The 17,738-nt window shown below is 53.4% G+C and overlaps 2 protein-coding genes across 2 annotated transcripts; both read right to left on the bottom strand.

Moving 5' to 3' along the window:
- Positions 1–7,115: 7,115 nt before the first annotated feature.
- Positions 7,116–8,605, bottom strand: GLRG_07570 (beta-1,3-glucan-binding protein; the record flags this gene model as incomplete). Its single annotated transcript, XM_008098385.1, has 2 exons — positions 7,116–8,052; positions 8,109–8,605. 2 exons carry the CDS (start codon positions 8,603–8,605, stop codon positions 7,116–7,118), a joined length of 1,434 nt encoding a protein of 477 aa, XP_008096576.1.
- Positions 8,606–13,472: 4,867 nt separating this feature from the next.
- GLRG_07569 (fasciclin domain-containing protein) lies at positions 13,473–14,827 on the bottom strand (the record flags this gene model as incomplete). Its single annotated transcript, XM_008098384.1, has 3 exons — positions 13,473–14,474; positions 14,536–14,583; positions 14,693–14,827. 3 exons carry the CDS (start codon positions 14,825–14,827, stop codon positions 13,473–13,475), a joined length of 1,185 nt encoding a protein of 394 aa, XP_008096575.1.
- Between the last annotated feature and the right edge of the window lie 2,911 nt (positions 14,828–17,738).

The raw sequence follows: 17,738 nt of genomic DNA, 5'->3' as shown, positions 1-17,738 counted from the left end.
GGGAAGGTGCAAATGGGACATGTTGTGGACAAACGAGCACAACAAGGGAAAGGACCATCGAGAAGAGGGTGTGGGCAGGGGTGGGACCGGGGCCGGGGTCAAGGGTCGAGGAAGGAGCGCCGGACTGGCACTGGGACAAGGGTAGAAATAGTCGGGCTTCTTGGCTCCGCCCGACTGACTTTAGCGTTCCGCCTGTGCCTGAGCCAGTGCCTCAGCCTGGTCTGTGTCCCAACTGTTTGATGGGAAGTTATGGGTCCTCCGGGCGCGCTAGGCGGCCCCGGGAGGCTGTCGCCCGTTCGGGCCCCCGACTGCCATTCCCATTGGTTCGTTGGTTGGTTAACTGACCGACCGCGCTTGACTTTCGAGCTCTTTCTTCTCGTCCCTCGCGACTGCTTGGTGCCTGCCTTCTCTCCAACACAACACCCTCACTTTGGGCGTCTCCCCATTCGCTTCGGCCCACGACTTCCATCGGACTTTGACTTTAATGACGAACGGGCCACCGAGCAGTGACGGTCTACAATGGCCACCGCGCCGTTGCCCTGGTGGCGCTCTGCCATTTTTACCCATGAAGTCCCCCAAGCCACCCTAGTTCATCGTCTCGCTTCCTAACAATTCCTCGCCAAGCAAAGAAAATAAACTCGAGTCTTTGATTGTTTCCCGCCGCCTATACGAAACGTGTTGGCGCTGCGATTTCTGCTCTGTGACGCCCATGACACTTCTCCTCTTCCGGCGCCATACACCGAGCCGATGCCGGTATCCTTACTTGGCATCTGCCCATGCCCCTCCCGCCGTTGACACGGTGCCACACTACAACTGAAGATTCTGGCAAGGCAAGCATATCTACGATGCCCATGTATGCCCTCCGAATCCTCGATCGGACAAAGAATCGGAGAACCCGAACTGAACTCATTACTTCCATGATTGAGATCATCACTTCCACGATTGACAGGTGAAGGGGCAATGCTCGATGTTACTAGGGCTGCGATGCCACATCAGTCAAAACACGTGCTTCTTTATGGACTCGCAGCATCGTCCTCCAATTTGCATTGCCGTATTAGATTCGAAACATGTCGGGCTTATCATCAGCGTGAGCCCAGTGGGCTTGGTTACCGACACTTGTGACACCTGCTTGCTGGGTGTCATTGACCGTCAGTTCTCAATCAGCGTCCTTGGATCTGCTCGCCATCACGCTCTCGTCATAAGAATCCCGGGTCATTTCGTATCCTGATGGGCAGGTAACTAACAGAGCCATCTCGGCTGTTGCTCACCCTTGGGTGTGCAAGATTGCCTCTATCAGGCGCTTAAGGTCGCAGGTGTGTGTCAAACACGTGGCTTTTCCTCATGGCAGCCTTCGATCAGCCTGAAATTCCAATAGCAGGTGGCATCGATATCAGCCATCAGCCAAGTAGATGTCTAGACTGCCCGGTTGCCTTGAACTGAGATGAGGGGAGCACCCAGCAGTGCGGATGGGGTCGCCCGCTTTCATCTCCTTGCGCCGCTAGTAGGGCATTCTATCGATTCGTGCAACTCAGCCAATGGCGCAAAATGTTGCACGATGGCTTGTTCAGCCATACCGGCGCCGCCTGTTGAACTGGATTCTGGGCTGGCTGAGAAGGCGCCCCACACAGGGTACTGAACATTCAATAGCTTCAATATCGAGTGGGCTGGACCCGAAAGTGCGGCTGTACCACGCGAAAGAGCCCTCCCCGCAAGAAGACAGGCGCATTTTGAGTGAGGCGGCACTGTGATGAGTGATGATGGCACATGTGATGGTTGCTCATGCTCGCCGTGGATTGTGTCCACCGTACGTGATGACTGCTTGGGACACGCAGCAACGGAAGACAGATACGAGATCGCCGAATATGGCCATGACTCTGAGTTACCAACCCGGAAGACTGGCAACTAGCATACAGCAAAACTACAAATGACGTTTCACACCACCAATGTTGCAAAGGCGCAATCGTGACATGGTGAGGACCCAGACGACGGACGGTCATGTACTACTACCATGGTTCCCACGCTCTGATGATCCAGGGAACCAACCTGGTTCCTCGCGGGGCTTCCCGCGGCGAGACAGGGCGAGATACTGAATCTTTCTTGATGCTGCTAAAGCGGCGACAGGAACATCGGTAGGTGGCGCAAACAGGGGTTCGTCGACCTTGCGATAATGCATCCTGCATACGCCACCAGGCAGGAGTCCCATTTCGAGGATAGCGCAGAAAAGACGAAAAAAGAAATAAATAAAAAAAAGAAAAAGAAAATCCTCGATATCGAAGCCAGGTACGTACAACCCGTGAAAAGACGCTAACGGGAGTGCATGGGAAACCAGATCAAGCCGAGATTCTAGCACGCCTAAAGCTGCCCAGTACTCCGCAGTGCACAACTGAAAGGGACGGCCAAAAGAGCTAAGGGAATATGAGACGACGGCGCGATGCTCGAGTCCGGTGCACAGGACGAACGACGGAAAGTCCCATTGGCGGTCCGGTCTTTCATCGCCCTTTGCCCATTGCGTCCCTTTCTGGAGAGGAATAGAAGCTGCAGAACGGCAAGAAACGAAAGCCACTGAAGCCATGGCGCGTCGTCGTCGTACCAGCGGCGTGAGAGGGGGGGGGGGGGGCAGTGCAAGCAAGCGGCAAGCGGCAAGCAGCAGCCGCCCACCCAGTGGGGCACGGCAGGATGGAATACAGTCCTGAATCCGCTGTAGCAGGTTGTGATTACCAGTGCTCGGCTGCTGCAAAAGGTGTATTAAGAAATGGGGGCCATCCGGCTCTGGTGTAGGGCAGAAGGGCTGAACAGACGACCTGCCGAGACCCGTTATCACGAAGCAAGCAGATTCGGATGACAAACTCTAATGGCTGGGAAATTGTCATGACAGCAAGAATCATGCATATGTACTGTAGTATCCGTAGTGTACACCACTAACCAGGGGGTGGTCGTGCTTGTTCTTGGGGTGTTGCCCACCACTAACTAACACGCCAATTCTTCGTATTTGACGGTGGGTTGCAGCTACGACAAGGTTGTTAGACGGGCCAAGCTGCCGCGGTGCCAGCCCACCAATCCAGGGCTCATAAGGCCACACACACACACACACACTCACTCCCTCATACCTACCCTCTCACGCCGAAACGACCACTCAGCTCATTCGCCGTTGGGATCTCCGAAAGGAACGGCACGAAAATCAATGTTCTAGCCAGCCACGATGGTTGGCTGGATGGGATGGGACGAGCCGACAACGCAACGGCCGCCGTGAGGCTCCAATCCATCGATTGGACGACGTGTATGCATCCAGCGCATCCAGTGAGACCGGTCGGCCTTCCACCTCCTGTGCGCTTTTCAATCATAAGCGAGGATATTGCTATATATCTCTCTCTATTATTAAAGTGGACCTTGCCTGTCCGCACAATTAAGCTTATGACAGACCGCTGCCTCAAGTTGCCACCTCCGGTGTTACTGCTCGTTGTCACCGTCAGCATGCTCGAGCCCGTCCTGATTTCTTGCCTAGCCGCCGAAATCTGCTTTCGAATCAAGAGCAGCATCCATCCTCAAGTGGCCAAAGACAAGCTTTTCTGACCTCTGCCAGGATTCGTGGCGTCAGCGCCGGCGGCTGGCTTCCTTCTTCCCCTGGGCTGCTTGGGCCCAATTAGCGGCCTGCGTATCATCGGCATGTCAGATATCGTGGTTAGGCTTCCAATTTCCACCTGGGCGATGATAAGGGGCAGAAGTTTCTGTTTCTAGGTTTTCTCTCTCTCTCTTTTTTTTTTTCTTTCTTTTTTTTCGCGCGCTCCTAAACCTCCGGCGTCAGGAAAACCATGCTGCTCTTCCAATCAGCTCTCCCCTCGTATAGCTGCTGGGCTCATGTTGCCTTCGCACAGTCCTTCCCGGGAGAAGGGCCGCGATAGGGAAATAAAGATTGTTAGTCTACCACAAGCGACACGACAGTTCGGTTCAGGGTAGTCGTATACGCAAGGCCAAGACTGGGCCACGAGCCCCGGACAACGAGGGGCTTGTTTCACAAGGCGGGAGGGAGTGCCTCGAGCGGCTCGCTCGTGGCGTTTCTTTTCATTTCTTCTTAACCACCGTTCTGGGTCGTCGTAAGATATCCAGCACGCCGTCGCTTGAACCGTCGCCACAAAGCCACGCATCCCTGTGGATTGCTGTTGCCAATCTTGAGCTGACACTCTGCCCATTCCCAGAATGGCAATGTCTGCCGGCCCTGCTAACGAACACACAGACTCTGTTGCTCATGGGTGTATCTCTCTTGATGAGGTTCTGGAGCAGTCTGGTCAGCTCGCTGCTGAGTCGTGGCCGGCACTTGGAATGCGACGTTGGCACATGCGAATACCGCTTCCGCGAGTGGACACCAAGTCGGATCCTCTGGAGACGAACGCCAGCACGCAGGACAGGGATTCCATCTCGTGTGGCGGCGGGCTGAGACGAGGATGCGAGCAGGGCCCGTGGGCATGTTTCTAAAGACAGGCCATGGCAGCCACACTAAATGAAGCGTGTCGTTCGCCTTTTTACCGGTCTGAGAATTTCGCTGGCGGAAGTCGGGCTTAACACTGGATAGAGAGACATTGGCCAACCGAAAACAATAGTAATGTGAAGTCTGTAGCATGTTACAGGCAGCCCACGTACAGGCCGCTGCCCAAAGATGAAGATTTTGGCGTCGACAGCGGTCCAGAAGAAAACATGTCTGCATGCCGGGTTTAGCAGACATCAAGATCCGTCAACGCGGCCGAGACCAAACGGGCTCGCAGACAGCCAGAACAGACAAACACACAAACACACAGACTGGCAGGTTTGTCGACCTGCAATTCAACAGGCATTGGGAAACATGAGTGGGGGGTGGGTGGGGGTTTCCCTTCCGGCTTCATCGACAAACCACACTTCAAAGTTCAGCCCCTCCAAGGGTGGTGGTGCACAGGCCCAATTCCAGCTCGGCGCCGACCTGTTCCCCAAGCGGCCGGAGCAAGAAGCACTAGGTATCCGTACACTAGGAAGTACGGATACTACTATCCTGTATGATGTATCCGTATGTATCCGCCATGGAGCAACCGGCCGAAAGGTTCCCCACTCGCCACGCTCACATGACGAGGCGTCATCCTCGGGGGGGGGGGGGGGGGGGAAGCCTGCCGCAAGGGAAAAATGTAAAGGCGGAAGAGAACAAAGAAGGTGGGAAAATCTGTTCAGACCATTCCACGACGCTTTACGGTCGTCGCTCCCAATCCCTGTTCGTTCGAGTCCCCGAATACAACCCCGCCCTTCACAAAGGACTGAAACAAAGAAATCCCTACGCTGAACACACGATCTACACTAAAACAAACACCCATGACGAGCCCGTATCTATCGCAGCCGTGCGTGGGGTGATGAAGCAGTTGGAAGGAGGGAAACCCCACTTATACAGAGATGTCGACAGTCTTTGTTCATCCTGTCGTGTTCCCACTTGCACCGAGGATCGAGCCCTGTCAATGAAGACAGTAGGTACGGACACCAGCCATCCATGGACCTGGGTTCGGCCCACTACGGTCGGCATCCAACTCTGACCTGAAGCCGGCTCGTACTCGGGGCCTGCAATGTGTGTGGTCTCTTCAAGATTTTGTTCTGTGATTCACGGACGGCCCCCATCCCCTTCCCTTCCCCTTCCCCCCCACTGTGCAAGACAGTCTCGAGGAGGGTTTCTTCGGGCCTCTGTTCCCCATCGCATGGTTCACTCGCCCTTGTGCTGCTATTGCTACAACTACTACACGCGATGCAGAAGGGATGCTGCTGAACCACCTGCGTCTCATGACGAAATGCTGACCTGAACCCTCCCGCGACCCAACTTCGCGGCTGAGACAAAAGCCGTATATCGCTTATCCCTCCGTGCAGCATGTAATCTGCCCAAACTCTACGCGAGGCGTGGCAACCTCGTTCGTTAGTGCCACGGCGGCTTAACCCCTCGAGACCACGAAAAGAAGCAATTCCGTTAGCCGGCGGGTCCCCGAGACACTGTGTGTCTGTAGGTAACGCCAAGCATCTGCGCCTTTCGATGAAACCTTCCATCATCAGCAATATATCTCTGGTTTATTGACTTGTTCTTGGGCGCCGAGTCAGAAAAACACGCGATAAAGGGCTATAGCTTCTGCCGCGAACAAAGGGCGGAAAAGACACTGACTGACTGACTGAGAGAGAGAGAGAGAGAGAAAGAGGGGAGAGACAAGGGCTCGGGTACCAACAGGACAAGGTGGCAAGCCGCCTGCCCACCCACGACAATCGCTCGTCCGGGAAAGCTGCATCTAGGTAGCATTGCATCGCCAGGCCAGCACATCAAAACTGCCGTAGGGTTCGGTGACGATCAATGGCTCAGGTTGTGATTCGACCAGCTACGCCCAACCGGCCCCTTGTTTCTTGGCCGTCGTTGCCTGCCTGCAAGTGTGATGCAACGAGTGAGCGCATCACAGTGCATCGTCCCCCGGGCGGGCGCCGTCGTCTCCGCCCGCCCGCCGCAGGGTTGCGTGCCTTTATTGATTCCGGGCTCGTCTGACGAGCGCGGTGACTGGCTGCTGCGGTAAGCCAAGTGCAGCGCCGGTGGGGACAGGGAAAGAAAACATACCTACTGATATCAACGGCATGTTGATAAGTTGTCCGACAGTGTAGCTTGTCTGCCCGTCCTTATCAGTCAGGGTGTTGATGAACGCATCGGCCGTTTGTCCTACAATTGCACTAGTATTGAGATGCAGGGATGTAGGGCTACAGGGCCTTACCTCGATACCGTCGGCTTGCCACATACTAGTTGACACTTGCGTGAGATTTATAGATTGGAGGGCACAGAAACCGAGGGTCGAATTCACAAGACGAGGGAGTGGTTGAAGTACGTGGTAGTTTTCCAATTTATTAAGGTAGACGGTAATATGACATCTCTCAGTATCCCAATCAAACCACTCGACACTGTTGTCAGATACACGTGCTCGAAGCACTAGGGTAGCTTCCCCTGTGTTGGTATTCCAAAATGATTGCCATCCGTTGTGAACCAATTCCGCGCGTCCCATCGTCTATCCCAATATAGCATGATGCTCTCTCTATATGTCACTGTGCGAAGAAGAAAAAAACGAGAAATGTTTGCGTCAACGTTGCTTTTACAACTCTTCATCGCCGTCACACTGCTGCCACATGGAAACCTTGGAGACAGAGAGCTCAGGCGACGTCCACGTAGGAAGCCACTGGTCGCGGGCATTCCAGAAGTCCTTCTTGGCGTTGGGGCTGGAATCAAGCCATGGCTTGCCAGACTGGCCGTCCTGGAACCAGCCGTTGGTACCTCCAACGGCGACGTTGATAATGAGGTAGAACTTTTGGTCGAAGGGCGTGTTGGAGCGGCCAGTCTGGCTCCAGACGTCCTCGAGGCGGGTGCCGTTGGAGTTGGCCTGAGGGAAGTCACCACGCTGCCACATGGGCTCGTCAAAGTTGGTATAGAGAACCTGGAGCAGACGACTGTTGATGTAGGTGAAGATGTACTTCTGGGACCACTCGAGACCGAACGTGTTGAAGCCATCAGCATACGTCGTGTGCAGGGCCTGACGCTTGTTGTTCGTTCTCCACCAAGCGTCGTTGGCATGGTCGGGGCCCCAGTGTAGAGCTGACGAGGCGATGTTATTACCGCCCTGTGCATAAGTCCAGTTGTTGCCGCGGGACTCGAGGATGTCAATCTCGCCAGAAAGAGGCCAGGCACCGTAAGTGTCCTGGACGGGCATCATCCAGATGGCGGGCCAGAGCCAGTCTCCCTTGGGCAACTTGGCAACGACCTCAACGCGACCATACTTGAGGGTAGCGCCCTTCTTGGTGTTGATGCGGCCCGACCTGGTGGGGGGGACAATGGAAGAGTTGCCGGCAGTAGTGTTGGTGGCGGCAATGCAAGCCGAGGGCTGGTCTGAAGTGCACGTTCCATCCTTGAGCAGGTCAATCACGTTGTCCTTCTCAATAAGAGCCGAGTCAGTGAGAGTAGGAAGAATGACGAGGTTGCCATCCTTGATGAAAACGTTCTCATTGTCTGCGGTGGTCATCTCGAATTCGCCATTGCTGTGAAGCAGGATTAGCGCGCGGTTCTGGGGAAGAAGGCGAGGGAAGAAACATACCCAAAGCCGCCGACCTGCACCTCATGAGTCCAGACGTTGGTGTCGAGGGCGCCCGAGGAGAAGTCCTCAATGAGCACGGGGCAATACTTGTGCTTGACGACACTGCGGACACCGTCCCAGATCAGGAAGCCCGAGACGACAAGGCCGACGAGGATGCCGATGATGGGGATGATGGTGACCCATTTCTCCTTGGGGTCTGCCTTGTTCAACCAGGGCTTCTCGATGTCCTCCTTACGGATTCGTCTCGAGTGGAAGTAACGGTTGGTGCGCTCGTCGAAGCGGGCTCCAAGGGCGCTGGCTGAGCCGAAACTCGAGGCAGGACGCGAGACGGCGGGTGTACCGAACGGGTTCGTGGTCACCGGGCCTCTTTGGGAAGCCGCCTGAGACTCGATACCGTCGCCAAACGGGTTGCGGCTGCTTTCTGTGTTGGGAGTGCTTGGGCGGAGAGGAGTGCCAGCGGCCGCAGAGCGGGAGTAGTAGCCCTGGTCTTGATCCATTGTTGGAATGTGGAGGGTATCGAGTGGCTTGGAACTAGACGAGAGAGCAGTGAGGGTCTCTCGTGGTGATGATGGAGGAGGAGAAGAAGTTGAAGAGTCCGGCCTGCTTTAAGCTCGCAGGTGGGCAGAGGACGACTGAGAAGAAGTCGAAAGCGAATGTGGTGTATGTCGCGGCGATCTGTTGTCGCTATGCCAAAGAGGCTCGAGTTGAACAGCAAACCACTGAGGTGAGTGCCAAACGAGCGACAGGGGATGATTTGTACTGCTCACGGCAACGGGCAAAGCGAGGAGGAGAAGAAAGAATCGCAGTCGGGCATCGAATGAGAGGCGAAGCCGGGTAGAAGACGTTCCTGGACAAACTAAGATCAGGCAGGGTCAAGTGCGAGAAAGGGTGATGTTCAGCCACCTCCCAACTACCTATCTATCCGTACCATACCTTGCCAGAATTGGTGCGTTTCCCATCAAAGACTCGACTCTACTCGGCGTGGGCAGCTAAGCTAGCTGGCTGGAGGGGGAAGAGGGGGGTGTAAGCGGGACCAAAACAGCCAAGGTGTGGCTTGAGGGTCCCTACATCGCTACTACATCGATAGTAGGTAGGTCCAGTTCGTTCCCGTCATGCCGCCTCAGCTTTTCCCTTAGCGGTTGCAGAACGCCATGTGCAGTTGTGACTGTCTATATTCCGCACGGTATTTGAGCAACCCAAGCGGTAGTGGACTGCTGAACTGAGCACTTTAGCGCACCAACTGGGCGCTTCACCACGTCGCTATGCAGCAAAAGTACCTGGCAAAAGTGGAAATGAAGAGGGAAAGGGTCGCACTGTACGCAGTACACCAGGAAGCCCGCTCGCTCCTCCTTCTCCTTCTCCTTCTCCTTCTCTTTTCGTCCCATTGTCTATCTGGGTACGTAGGTAGGCGTCGGATCCGGCTCGTTCTAGTTCGGACGGGCCCAAACTATTTACTCATCTTCCACCTTCAAAACAAATCATCAACATGTATGAGACATCACCAAGCCCTCGCCTTCACCGTCATACCCGCTCTGCTCTCGGGACCTAGAGCATTACCTTACCGCCCAACAACGTGCCCTCAAGGCACTCAACTCTTTGCATCTCGGCGCTTTCCGTTCAGCTGCCGACCCAATCGAGGACCAAGGCCCCCAACAGATAGTTGCGGCAACATGACTACTACCACGACGAAACCTCACTATTGGCACCTTGCAGCGCCCGCCCTTCACCTTCAGCCTTGATGATACGACAGTCCAGGTGCCACTTCAGCAACTGGCTGGCCTCTCCTGCCATGCTTCACCCCCCCTGGCCCTGTCCATCCGTCCCGCTACCTTATCCGTCCCGCCGTGCGCGCGTTGCTTTCCCAGACGGGTTCCAGCTCCCCTCCTCCGATTCTGATTGCCACAACATTCAAAGAAAACAGGCTGAGGAAAAGTATCAGAAAAGCAGCAAGAGATTGGCCCGGGCCACGCTTGCACTGGTGCGTCGGCTAGCCCTCGTGGCGTGCATGCATCAGCCAGTTCGCCCAGTGGTGCCCTTGTTCCTGCATCAAGGCCCCTGTTGGTCTCTCTTTCCGACCGACCCCCTTGTCCCTGGTAAGCTTGCTGGTCCGACAGGAGGAAAAGACGAGATAAGGAATACTGCCTCTTCGGGACTAAACCCCAATAGCGCCCGACAGTGCTGCGCTGCTCTGCCATAACCCGTCTTGGCTGTCTTATGGCCTCCTACCGCAATTTCCACCGGCGTGTCAAGCACCGTGGCCACCATGTCACGATGGCGTCAAAGCTCAACGCGATGAAAGCCTCGAGGCCAGATCCGGCTGCACCCAAGCAAGAGAAAGCGATACGAGACTGAGAAAACGACGCTCAGTTGGGCTGGTCCCTCCTCAGGCCAAAGCGAGAGCAGATGCACACCCTCCGGGCAAGCTCATCGCAGCATCAACCCTCCTGCAGCTATCGACATAACAGAGAGGACACCAACAAACATAACTGGCGTCATCCGAATCACCATCGAGATGCGTACCCTAGTACTCTGTAATACCTTTACACTGCTTACGACCTGAGCCAAGTGGGCCATTGTCAGCATCACCTAGATGGAAGGGTCATTGCCTGCTTGGCCGTCTTCTGTTCCAGCCGCTCGGACATGGTCCGCGGTTCACGCTCGCCACCTGGAAGACCGGCAATGGAACTGCGGCGAGAGCGCCTCTGCCGGCCCTGCCGTCAAGCAACACAAGTTCTGGACTCCAGCTTCCTCGCCAAATCGACGCTAAGAGGTCCGAATGGAAACCCCATCATGGACGATCGACGCCCCGAGGGCTTCCCGGCTAGGCGGTGGACGCTTTCCTTTGTTTCTATCCGAAGCTGGCCAATACATCCAGCAACTTGGGAGCGCTGCTCTTGTCATTGCTTATCTGGCAATCAAGTCAGACTCGGTTCCGCTGCTGCATGATGCCCACAGTTGACCCATTCAACCACATGCTATCGATCAACACGCATGATGCCACCTGCAATGCAGATGTGGTTGTCAACGCACGTCCTGGTAAGGATCCTGGTATGATTTCCCAACTTTGTGCAATCTGCGTCTTGCGGGAAAGAGGGCCGATTACACTGCATTGCGCATGCGTTAGCCCTCGATACTATGTTCAATCGAGTTGCTGTTTCACGACACCATAGCAGGCCCGGATGAGGCCATGTCGGGCACCCCAAGGGTACTTTCGCTTCATTTCCCGCTTTGGACCATCTTCGGCCCGCTGGACTTCAGCTCTCAGGATTCAACAAGCCCAGGCTGCAGTGGACTTCTTGCCTGCCCATAGTCCTTGCAAAGTCTAAAGCCAAGTATTTCCTAAAGCGAAGCAACAATGGCCCTAACCGAACCCAGCCCGCGGAGTCGGCATCTCTCAATGCTCCGGTTGCAACGAACGCAGACATAGTCCCACTGCGCACCCAACTTCTTGTGCCACTCCCTTCGAGCAACTTAAAATATGCATCGCCGTTGCTTTAGCCACGCACGCTTAAACGTCTCACAAAAAAGAAGAGTCCATGGCCGTAGAAATTCTTGCTATGGACGCGGTGGCAATAACACGAACCAGTCAGCAGCTGCATAATCTAGACGACCCCGCCTATGGGCTGCCACTCCATCTCGTGTTCTATCTAGGCAGGCGGCTTCGATCTCCTCCAGTCAGTAAGCCGTGCAGCTCGCCTAGCCGGTTATTTAGAAGTACACCGGAATAATACAAACCCCCAACCCTCCCGAGCTCCTCGTCCCCTTTGCCCGCTACGTCAAGCCGCGCAAGTCTCGCATTGGATACGGAGCTAGTGGATGGGGGATGTGTCTCATCCAATCGCGCTGACTTCGCTCGCAGTCCTTCGTTCGCTGGGTATCTCGCCCGCTCTCACAGTGGTATCTTTCAGTTGATGGAACCAGAGTGAGAGTTTGCGAACAATGTGCCATCGCCCGCATATACAGTTCTTATCTTGCAACGGTGTGCCTACTACGTGTCCTGCGAGTCACCTCCCAGGTGGATGGATGATTGGGGCAAAGGTCGTCTCCGTCTCTCGATCATTCGTTCATGCGTCAATACTCTAGGGTACTGAAAGCAGGGCCCTCCGCACGCAATGTAAGGTAGTGACTCTGACAGGTGTGCAACCAGGGGCTAGAGCCTTACACAGCATGGTTTCAAGGGCACATCAGAGTTCCCCGAGAGCTGGGCATACATGCTCACCGCGTCTGGAAGTCAGGTTTGTTATTCCGGCGTCGATTGACGTTTGGCTTGCGGACGCCAGTTGGCAGCTGGGGATGGGCGGTTGGGGACAAGGCGAGATGCAGGTCTGCGGCGTTGATGACTTTGGGTGTGCCCTTGGCGATTATTGCAGGTTTTTTTTTTCTCTCAACCGAATGCCTAGGCCTTGGTTGGTGTGAGGCCTAGTGGGCTTTTGCATCTGGGCAATGCGGGACACCATGGAACGCTTACGTGAGGATGTAAACGTCTTGGACGCCGAAGAATATTACTCCTGTGACTGTTGTACTCATGACGTCTGAGCATCTCTGGACACCGGGCAAGTCTTCATACCATATTTCTTTCTTGGGATATATCGTGGTCCGTCAGTGTGGAGACGGTCCCGACGGAAGAGAACAATCTCAAGGTCTCCTGGCGCCCATAGTGAGAGTATTACTCGCCAGCCACGAGATCAACGAAGTCAAGTCTGTCTTTCTTTGAGTCCAGGGACGAACGAAGACGAAATTCGACCCTTTAGATAAGCCAAACGAGAGGGAAGAGGCTTCCGTTCTGAGGCACTGATGCTCGAGTAATAACAATATTGGGTGCTAGCATTTATACCGTGGGCTCGTGGAGTTTGATCTCTTCCTTTTTGTGGATAGATTGGACCAGCAGTCGGGTTAATTTGCTCTTGACATGAGACTTGAATGTTATGGAACCGCCCAACCTACAACTCTTGTGACAAGACTGTAGCCATGAAGGAGGCACCACGGTCAACCCATTTCACATCATGATATAATGCCGACGCTTGATAAACAGAATCTCTGTGGTTACTGAGAAGCTCACTGAGAACATAGGGCGGGTGTTGTCTCATAGCGAAAGAAACCTCCCTATACTTGCCGTGTCTCGTCAGCTGTATTCTGGTGGCATTCTTCACTGAACAGCTTCGAGGTAGCAAGAAAGGTTCACAAGGTAAGGCCACTTCACCCCTAGCATAGTGTATCGGTTGCGTGATGGGTATGGCTGTGTTCTAGTCCTTCCTTTGTATGTCAGACACTGGTTCACATTTTGACTCATTGGAGTTTCTGCTCTAAGCACTACAGCAATACTATAGCTTCATTCTATCCACGAGAGCCAGGCCCTCATTTTGTTCAAGCCAACGCGGCTAACCCCGCGAGCAGGGCTGCACCTGCAGCCGCCACCGTTCGCGCTGCGACACCAGGGCTAGTGGTAGTCATTATGGCCGTTGTCGAGGTCCTTGTTGAAGCCGCAGCGGTGGTGATGGTCGTACTCGTCACGGGACAACTTACAGTGCAGGGGATTGCAGAAGTGAAAGGCAGCCCGGAGGCGGAGCTCTCGGGGTACACGGGCTCCTGGCTGATGGCGGTGGGATTCGGCACAGCCGTTGCCTTGTCTGGGTTGAGGACGTTATCGATGATGTGCATGATGCCATTGGCGAGTAGGATATCCGGCTGAACGACCTGCGCCGAGTTGAGGAAGAGGTTGTTACCAGAACGGATGACTCTGAGACTTTGGCCAGTCAGGGTATACAGGCTAGTACCGTTCTTAAGACCCAAGGAGGGAACTACTTGGCCCTCGACAACGTGGTAGTTGAGCAAGTTCCTGAATGCATTTTCGTCCAAGTCTTCAAGATGCCCGGCGACGCGCTGGAACGCTTCATTACGAGGAGCGAAGATTGTCACGTTCCTCTTTTCCGACAGCGAGGGCAGGAGTTTGGCGGTGTACAACGCGCCAAGGAAGGAAGAGAGCCCGAAAGACTCGGTCGAGTTCTCAAGCCTGGCAGGAGGTATCAAGAGGTTGTCGACAACCTGAATGAGGCCGCCGGCAAACCTGATGTCTCCTTTGACTTGTGTGGTGCGGGTGCCTTTGGAAGAGGTGAAAACAATCACGTCGCCAGGCTGCTTGTTCACCATGACGTTCTGCCCGCCGGTGACATTGGTCCAGGCTGGGTTCTGTAACAACGAGGAGTGCAATACTGAGGGGCCTGTTTCAAGGGCGCCGGTTGAGACTGTGCCTTGGAGGATGTGGTACTCCAGTATAGGGATGGCGATGGAGGGATCTGATTCGTTCCATTTGCCATTTAGTTGAGTGCCGGGAATGTTCTCAAAAGCTGCGTTGGATGGCGCAACAACCTGGATATATATTAGCATGGAGCCTGCGCCGCTTGGGTCAAAGAAGTCATAGAGAACTCACTGTGACTCCGTCGTAGCTGGGGAGCTTGAGGATAACTTCAGGGTATTTCTGATCAAAGTCAGCAAAGACTTGCAGCCTCTCTCCGAAAGCGTCTCATGCCCAATCAGCGAAGCATATTGACAATGAAAACGACAAGAACTACACCACCTCAACTTACCTTGATTAGATTGAAATAAGTGGTCAGATTTGACTGGGACTGGAGAACCTTTCCGAGATCGTCTTGCTGAGCGCCAACGATATCAATCAACGATAGAAGGCCCACAAGGCCTGCCGGAAGGAGTGCCGAGATCATGATGAGGGTTTCTGGTGTGTATGCGTGATGCGCAGGAGAGCTAAAAGTGTGATCGCGGTCTACAAAGATCAACAACGTGACGGATATTCAATGATGTTCTCTCGCCTTGTACGAGGAACTCGGTTGGGCTGAAAGACGAACGAAAAATGAGGTGAGGTCAAGGCTAATAATGCAAAGTCCAAAGTCAGGACATGAACTGACCGCCAGGGATCAGCCCATTAGAGAAGGTAGAGCTTCTTAAGAGGGCGCCGCACTGCTGCTCAACCAACGGGAGTCACACGGAATCCTACAGATAGCATTGAGCTCCTGGCAAGATTCTTCTGCATCAGGCTGGGGTAAGGCTACACCTGCGCAGTGAGCTTGGCAGAAAGCTACTGCAGGAATTGGAGATGACATGTCGCCAGGTCATTGATTCTAGGGCGAGAACGAGATTGGTGTCTCGCCAACTGGGACAACCAGCGACCGAGGCCCAATGCGGCGTGTTGATACCGCATGGGCATGATACAGAAGCCTGAGAGGATATGTTCATTGGGCTTTTGTTCGGATGTGATATGCACAAACTGATTTCTATATCTCGTGAGAAACAGATAGGATAGAGATGTACCTGTTGTCCGAGGAAGAGACTCGCCAAGATCCGTTCGCCGTTAGCGATGGTAACGATCTGCCAAGGACTAACAAAAGCACAGTTCTCCTGCTTTAGTCCCCGCTCTCTTATCACGGGAAACCGTATCTCTTCTTGAGATAATGGGCGAAAACTGGTATGGTAGTACAGGGCTCGGCCAGTTTTTCCAGGGGAGGGAGAAACATCCATGTTACACGAACCGAACCATGTGGCCCTGCATGCGGAAGCGACGCGACGAGGAAGAAGAAAGAGTGCAGGGTGGACAATACTACTCATTTGCTAGATAACGCACTGGTCCTTTTTACTAAGGTAAAACAGATGTTGCTCCTGGTACGTTTAGCGCAAAGTCGGACAGGAAGCATTGTTGAACCATATTTTACGGATGTTGTTCATGGATATTACATAGACCATGTTCAAGGGTGTCTCAGCAGCAACAGCAGCCGCCTTAACAGACTGGCAAAACAATTGAATTCACGACGGGCTTATCTTGGTTTGATCTATTCTGCTCCTCGCAATGTTTCAATGATCTGAAGATTTGGATAACGTGAACGGACAGTGGCCAACCATTTTGATTTTTTCATTTTTATCGCGTCTTATCACGAGGAGATACCAAGTTTCCCAATGGCTCATGCACCCTTGCTGGCCAAGGTCGCCTTCCTTGGTCTACTCTCAACACGAGCTGCAGTGCAGAAAGCGGGTAGCCAACAGGATTAAAAGCTCTGCAAAAGTGGCCACTGCAGGCTGCATCATGCGAATCCTTTAATTAAGAGACCAGCCTCAGTGGCTCACAGCGGTACACTGTCCCCCTTGACCCCCGATTCCGCCCTTCCTTGCAGGGGCTTCTAACATGATGAACGTAGCAAACTTCGACTGGCCCTGAAGATGCCACGTCTATAGCCATCGGGGAATAGAAGATCGTACTCAATCAGCAGAGATCAAGCAGCAACTCGTTTCGCACCTCCAATACTACCTAATGCCTTTGACTGACCTCTTCCTGCACGTCACACTTTTCTCCACATCCGCACTCGCAGACGATGCAGCAACCTAGACACTGGAGGCTTGCCTATCGGGCCCGGAGCAAGCTCGAGAACTAGTAAGCCGCCCCTCTCGGCGATTTTGCCGGTATCCGACCCACCAAGTCCGGGGAGTAGCAGCATCTCCGGCTGTCCTCTATCTTCAAGACTGTTATCAATGATTGCATTCTATTTTAGAAGAAATATTCTTCATATTTATGCCTGCTGTATTATTCCCTGAAAGTGAGTTGCAGCCATATTTACTTAGGGGCTGTGTTCCCTCATCAAGTTTGATAATAATACTCTTTCAAACAGGTCTATAATAGCACCAGTAACGATGAACTTCCAGTCGCTATATTTGCAGGACGGCCTGATATTTCGCTCTCTATATTTGCCTGTAGTGCCTCTCAACAAATTGCTACTGGATTAGCACGAACTCCCTTATCCTTTTCTCTCTCTCTCTCTCTCTCACAAATATCGCATTCATCTGTATATCCTTGTCGTAGACAGTATGCAAGACTACAATTTGTGACTTGAAGTATTTCCCCGAGGGCAGATATGCCCAGGATATATCGAGACAGGAACAGTCTACAATTGAACGTCCGTGATCCAGGCTCTCATTGAACCCCCCCCCCCCCCCCAAAATATACCGGGAGACGTGCCTTCTTACACAGGTTAGAAATCTGAATATCCGCAACATGAGACGTCAAACCAAGCTTCTTCATTTTCAGATCTCTCCAGGTCAAGAATTTATTCATGGATTTTGGAGACTTCAGCTTTCTTTCGAAGTACTAAGAACAGGGACCTCGATATCAAACATGTGTTTTGGAAAGTATATCGTTCCCTTGGAAATAGAAGGACATATATGAAAAACGAGCTCCACCAGTGATAACCGTTCTTCTTCTAATAAAGCGTATAACTTTGATCTCGCCGTGGGCCCCGGGTTTGTGTGTCGATGGGCTTCACCATTGGCTAATGATGGTTTTCATGACCCCGATGAAAACCGCCACGATTGGCTTTATGAACGCACTTGTCTAAGACCGAAGCAACGACCTAGGTATTGTTAATACCAGAGCAAACATAATGAATCGATATATTGAGAGTAATATTCACTTCTAGACCAATCTTTTGTGACAAGGTCGATTGACAACCGTCTCACATAGGTATCAAGTGGCTTCTAGTAGAGAACATATCGGATTGTGAAGTATAAACTGGCTACGCTAGCACCATTTCCTATTCTAGTAACGAATGAACCCAAGACCGTGATATGCATACC

The sequence above is a fragment of the Colletotrichum graminicola genome (assembly GCF_000149035.1).
Source record: "Colletotrichum graminicola M1.001 genomic scaffold supercont1.33, whole genome shotgun sequence".
NCBI lineage: Eukaryota > Fungi > Ascomycota > Sordariomycetes > Glomerellales > Glomerellaceae > Colletotrichum > Colletotrichum graminicola.
The sequence above is the reverse complement of the archived record's forward strand: the minus strand, read 5'-3'. Positions and strand labels throughout refer to the sequence as shown.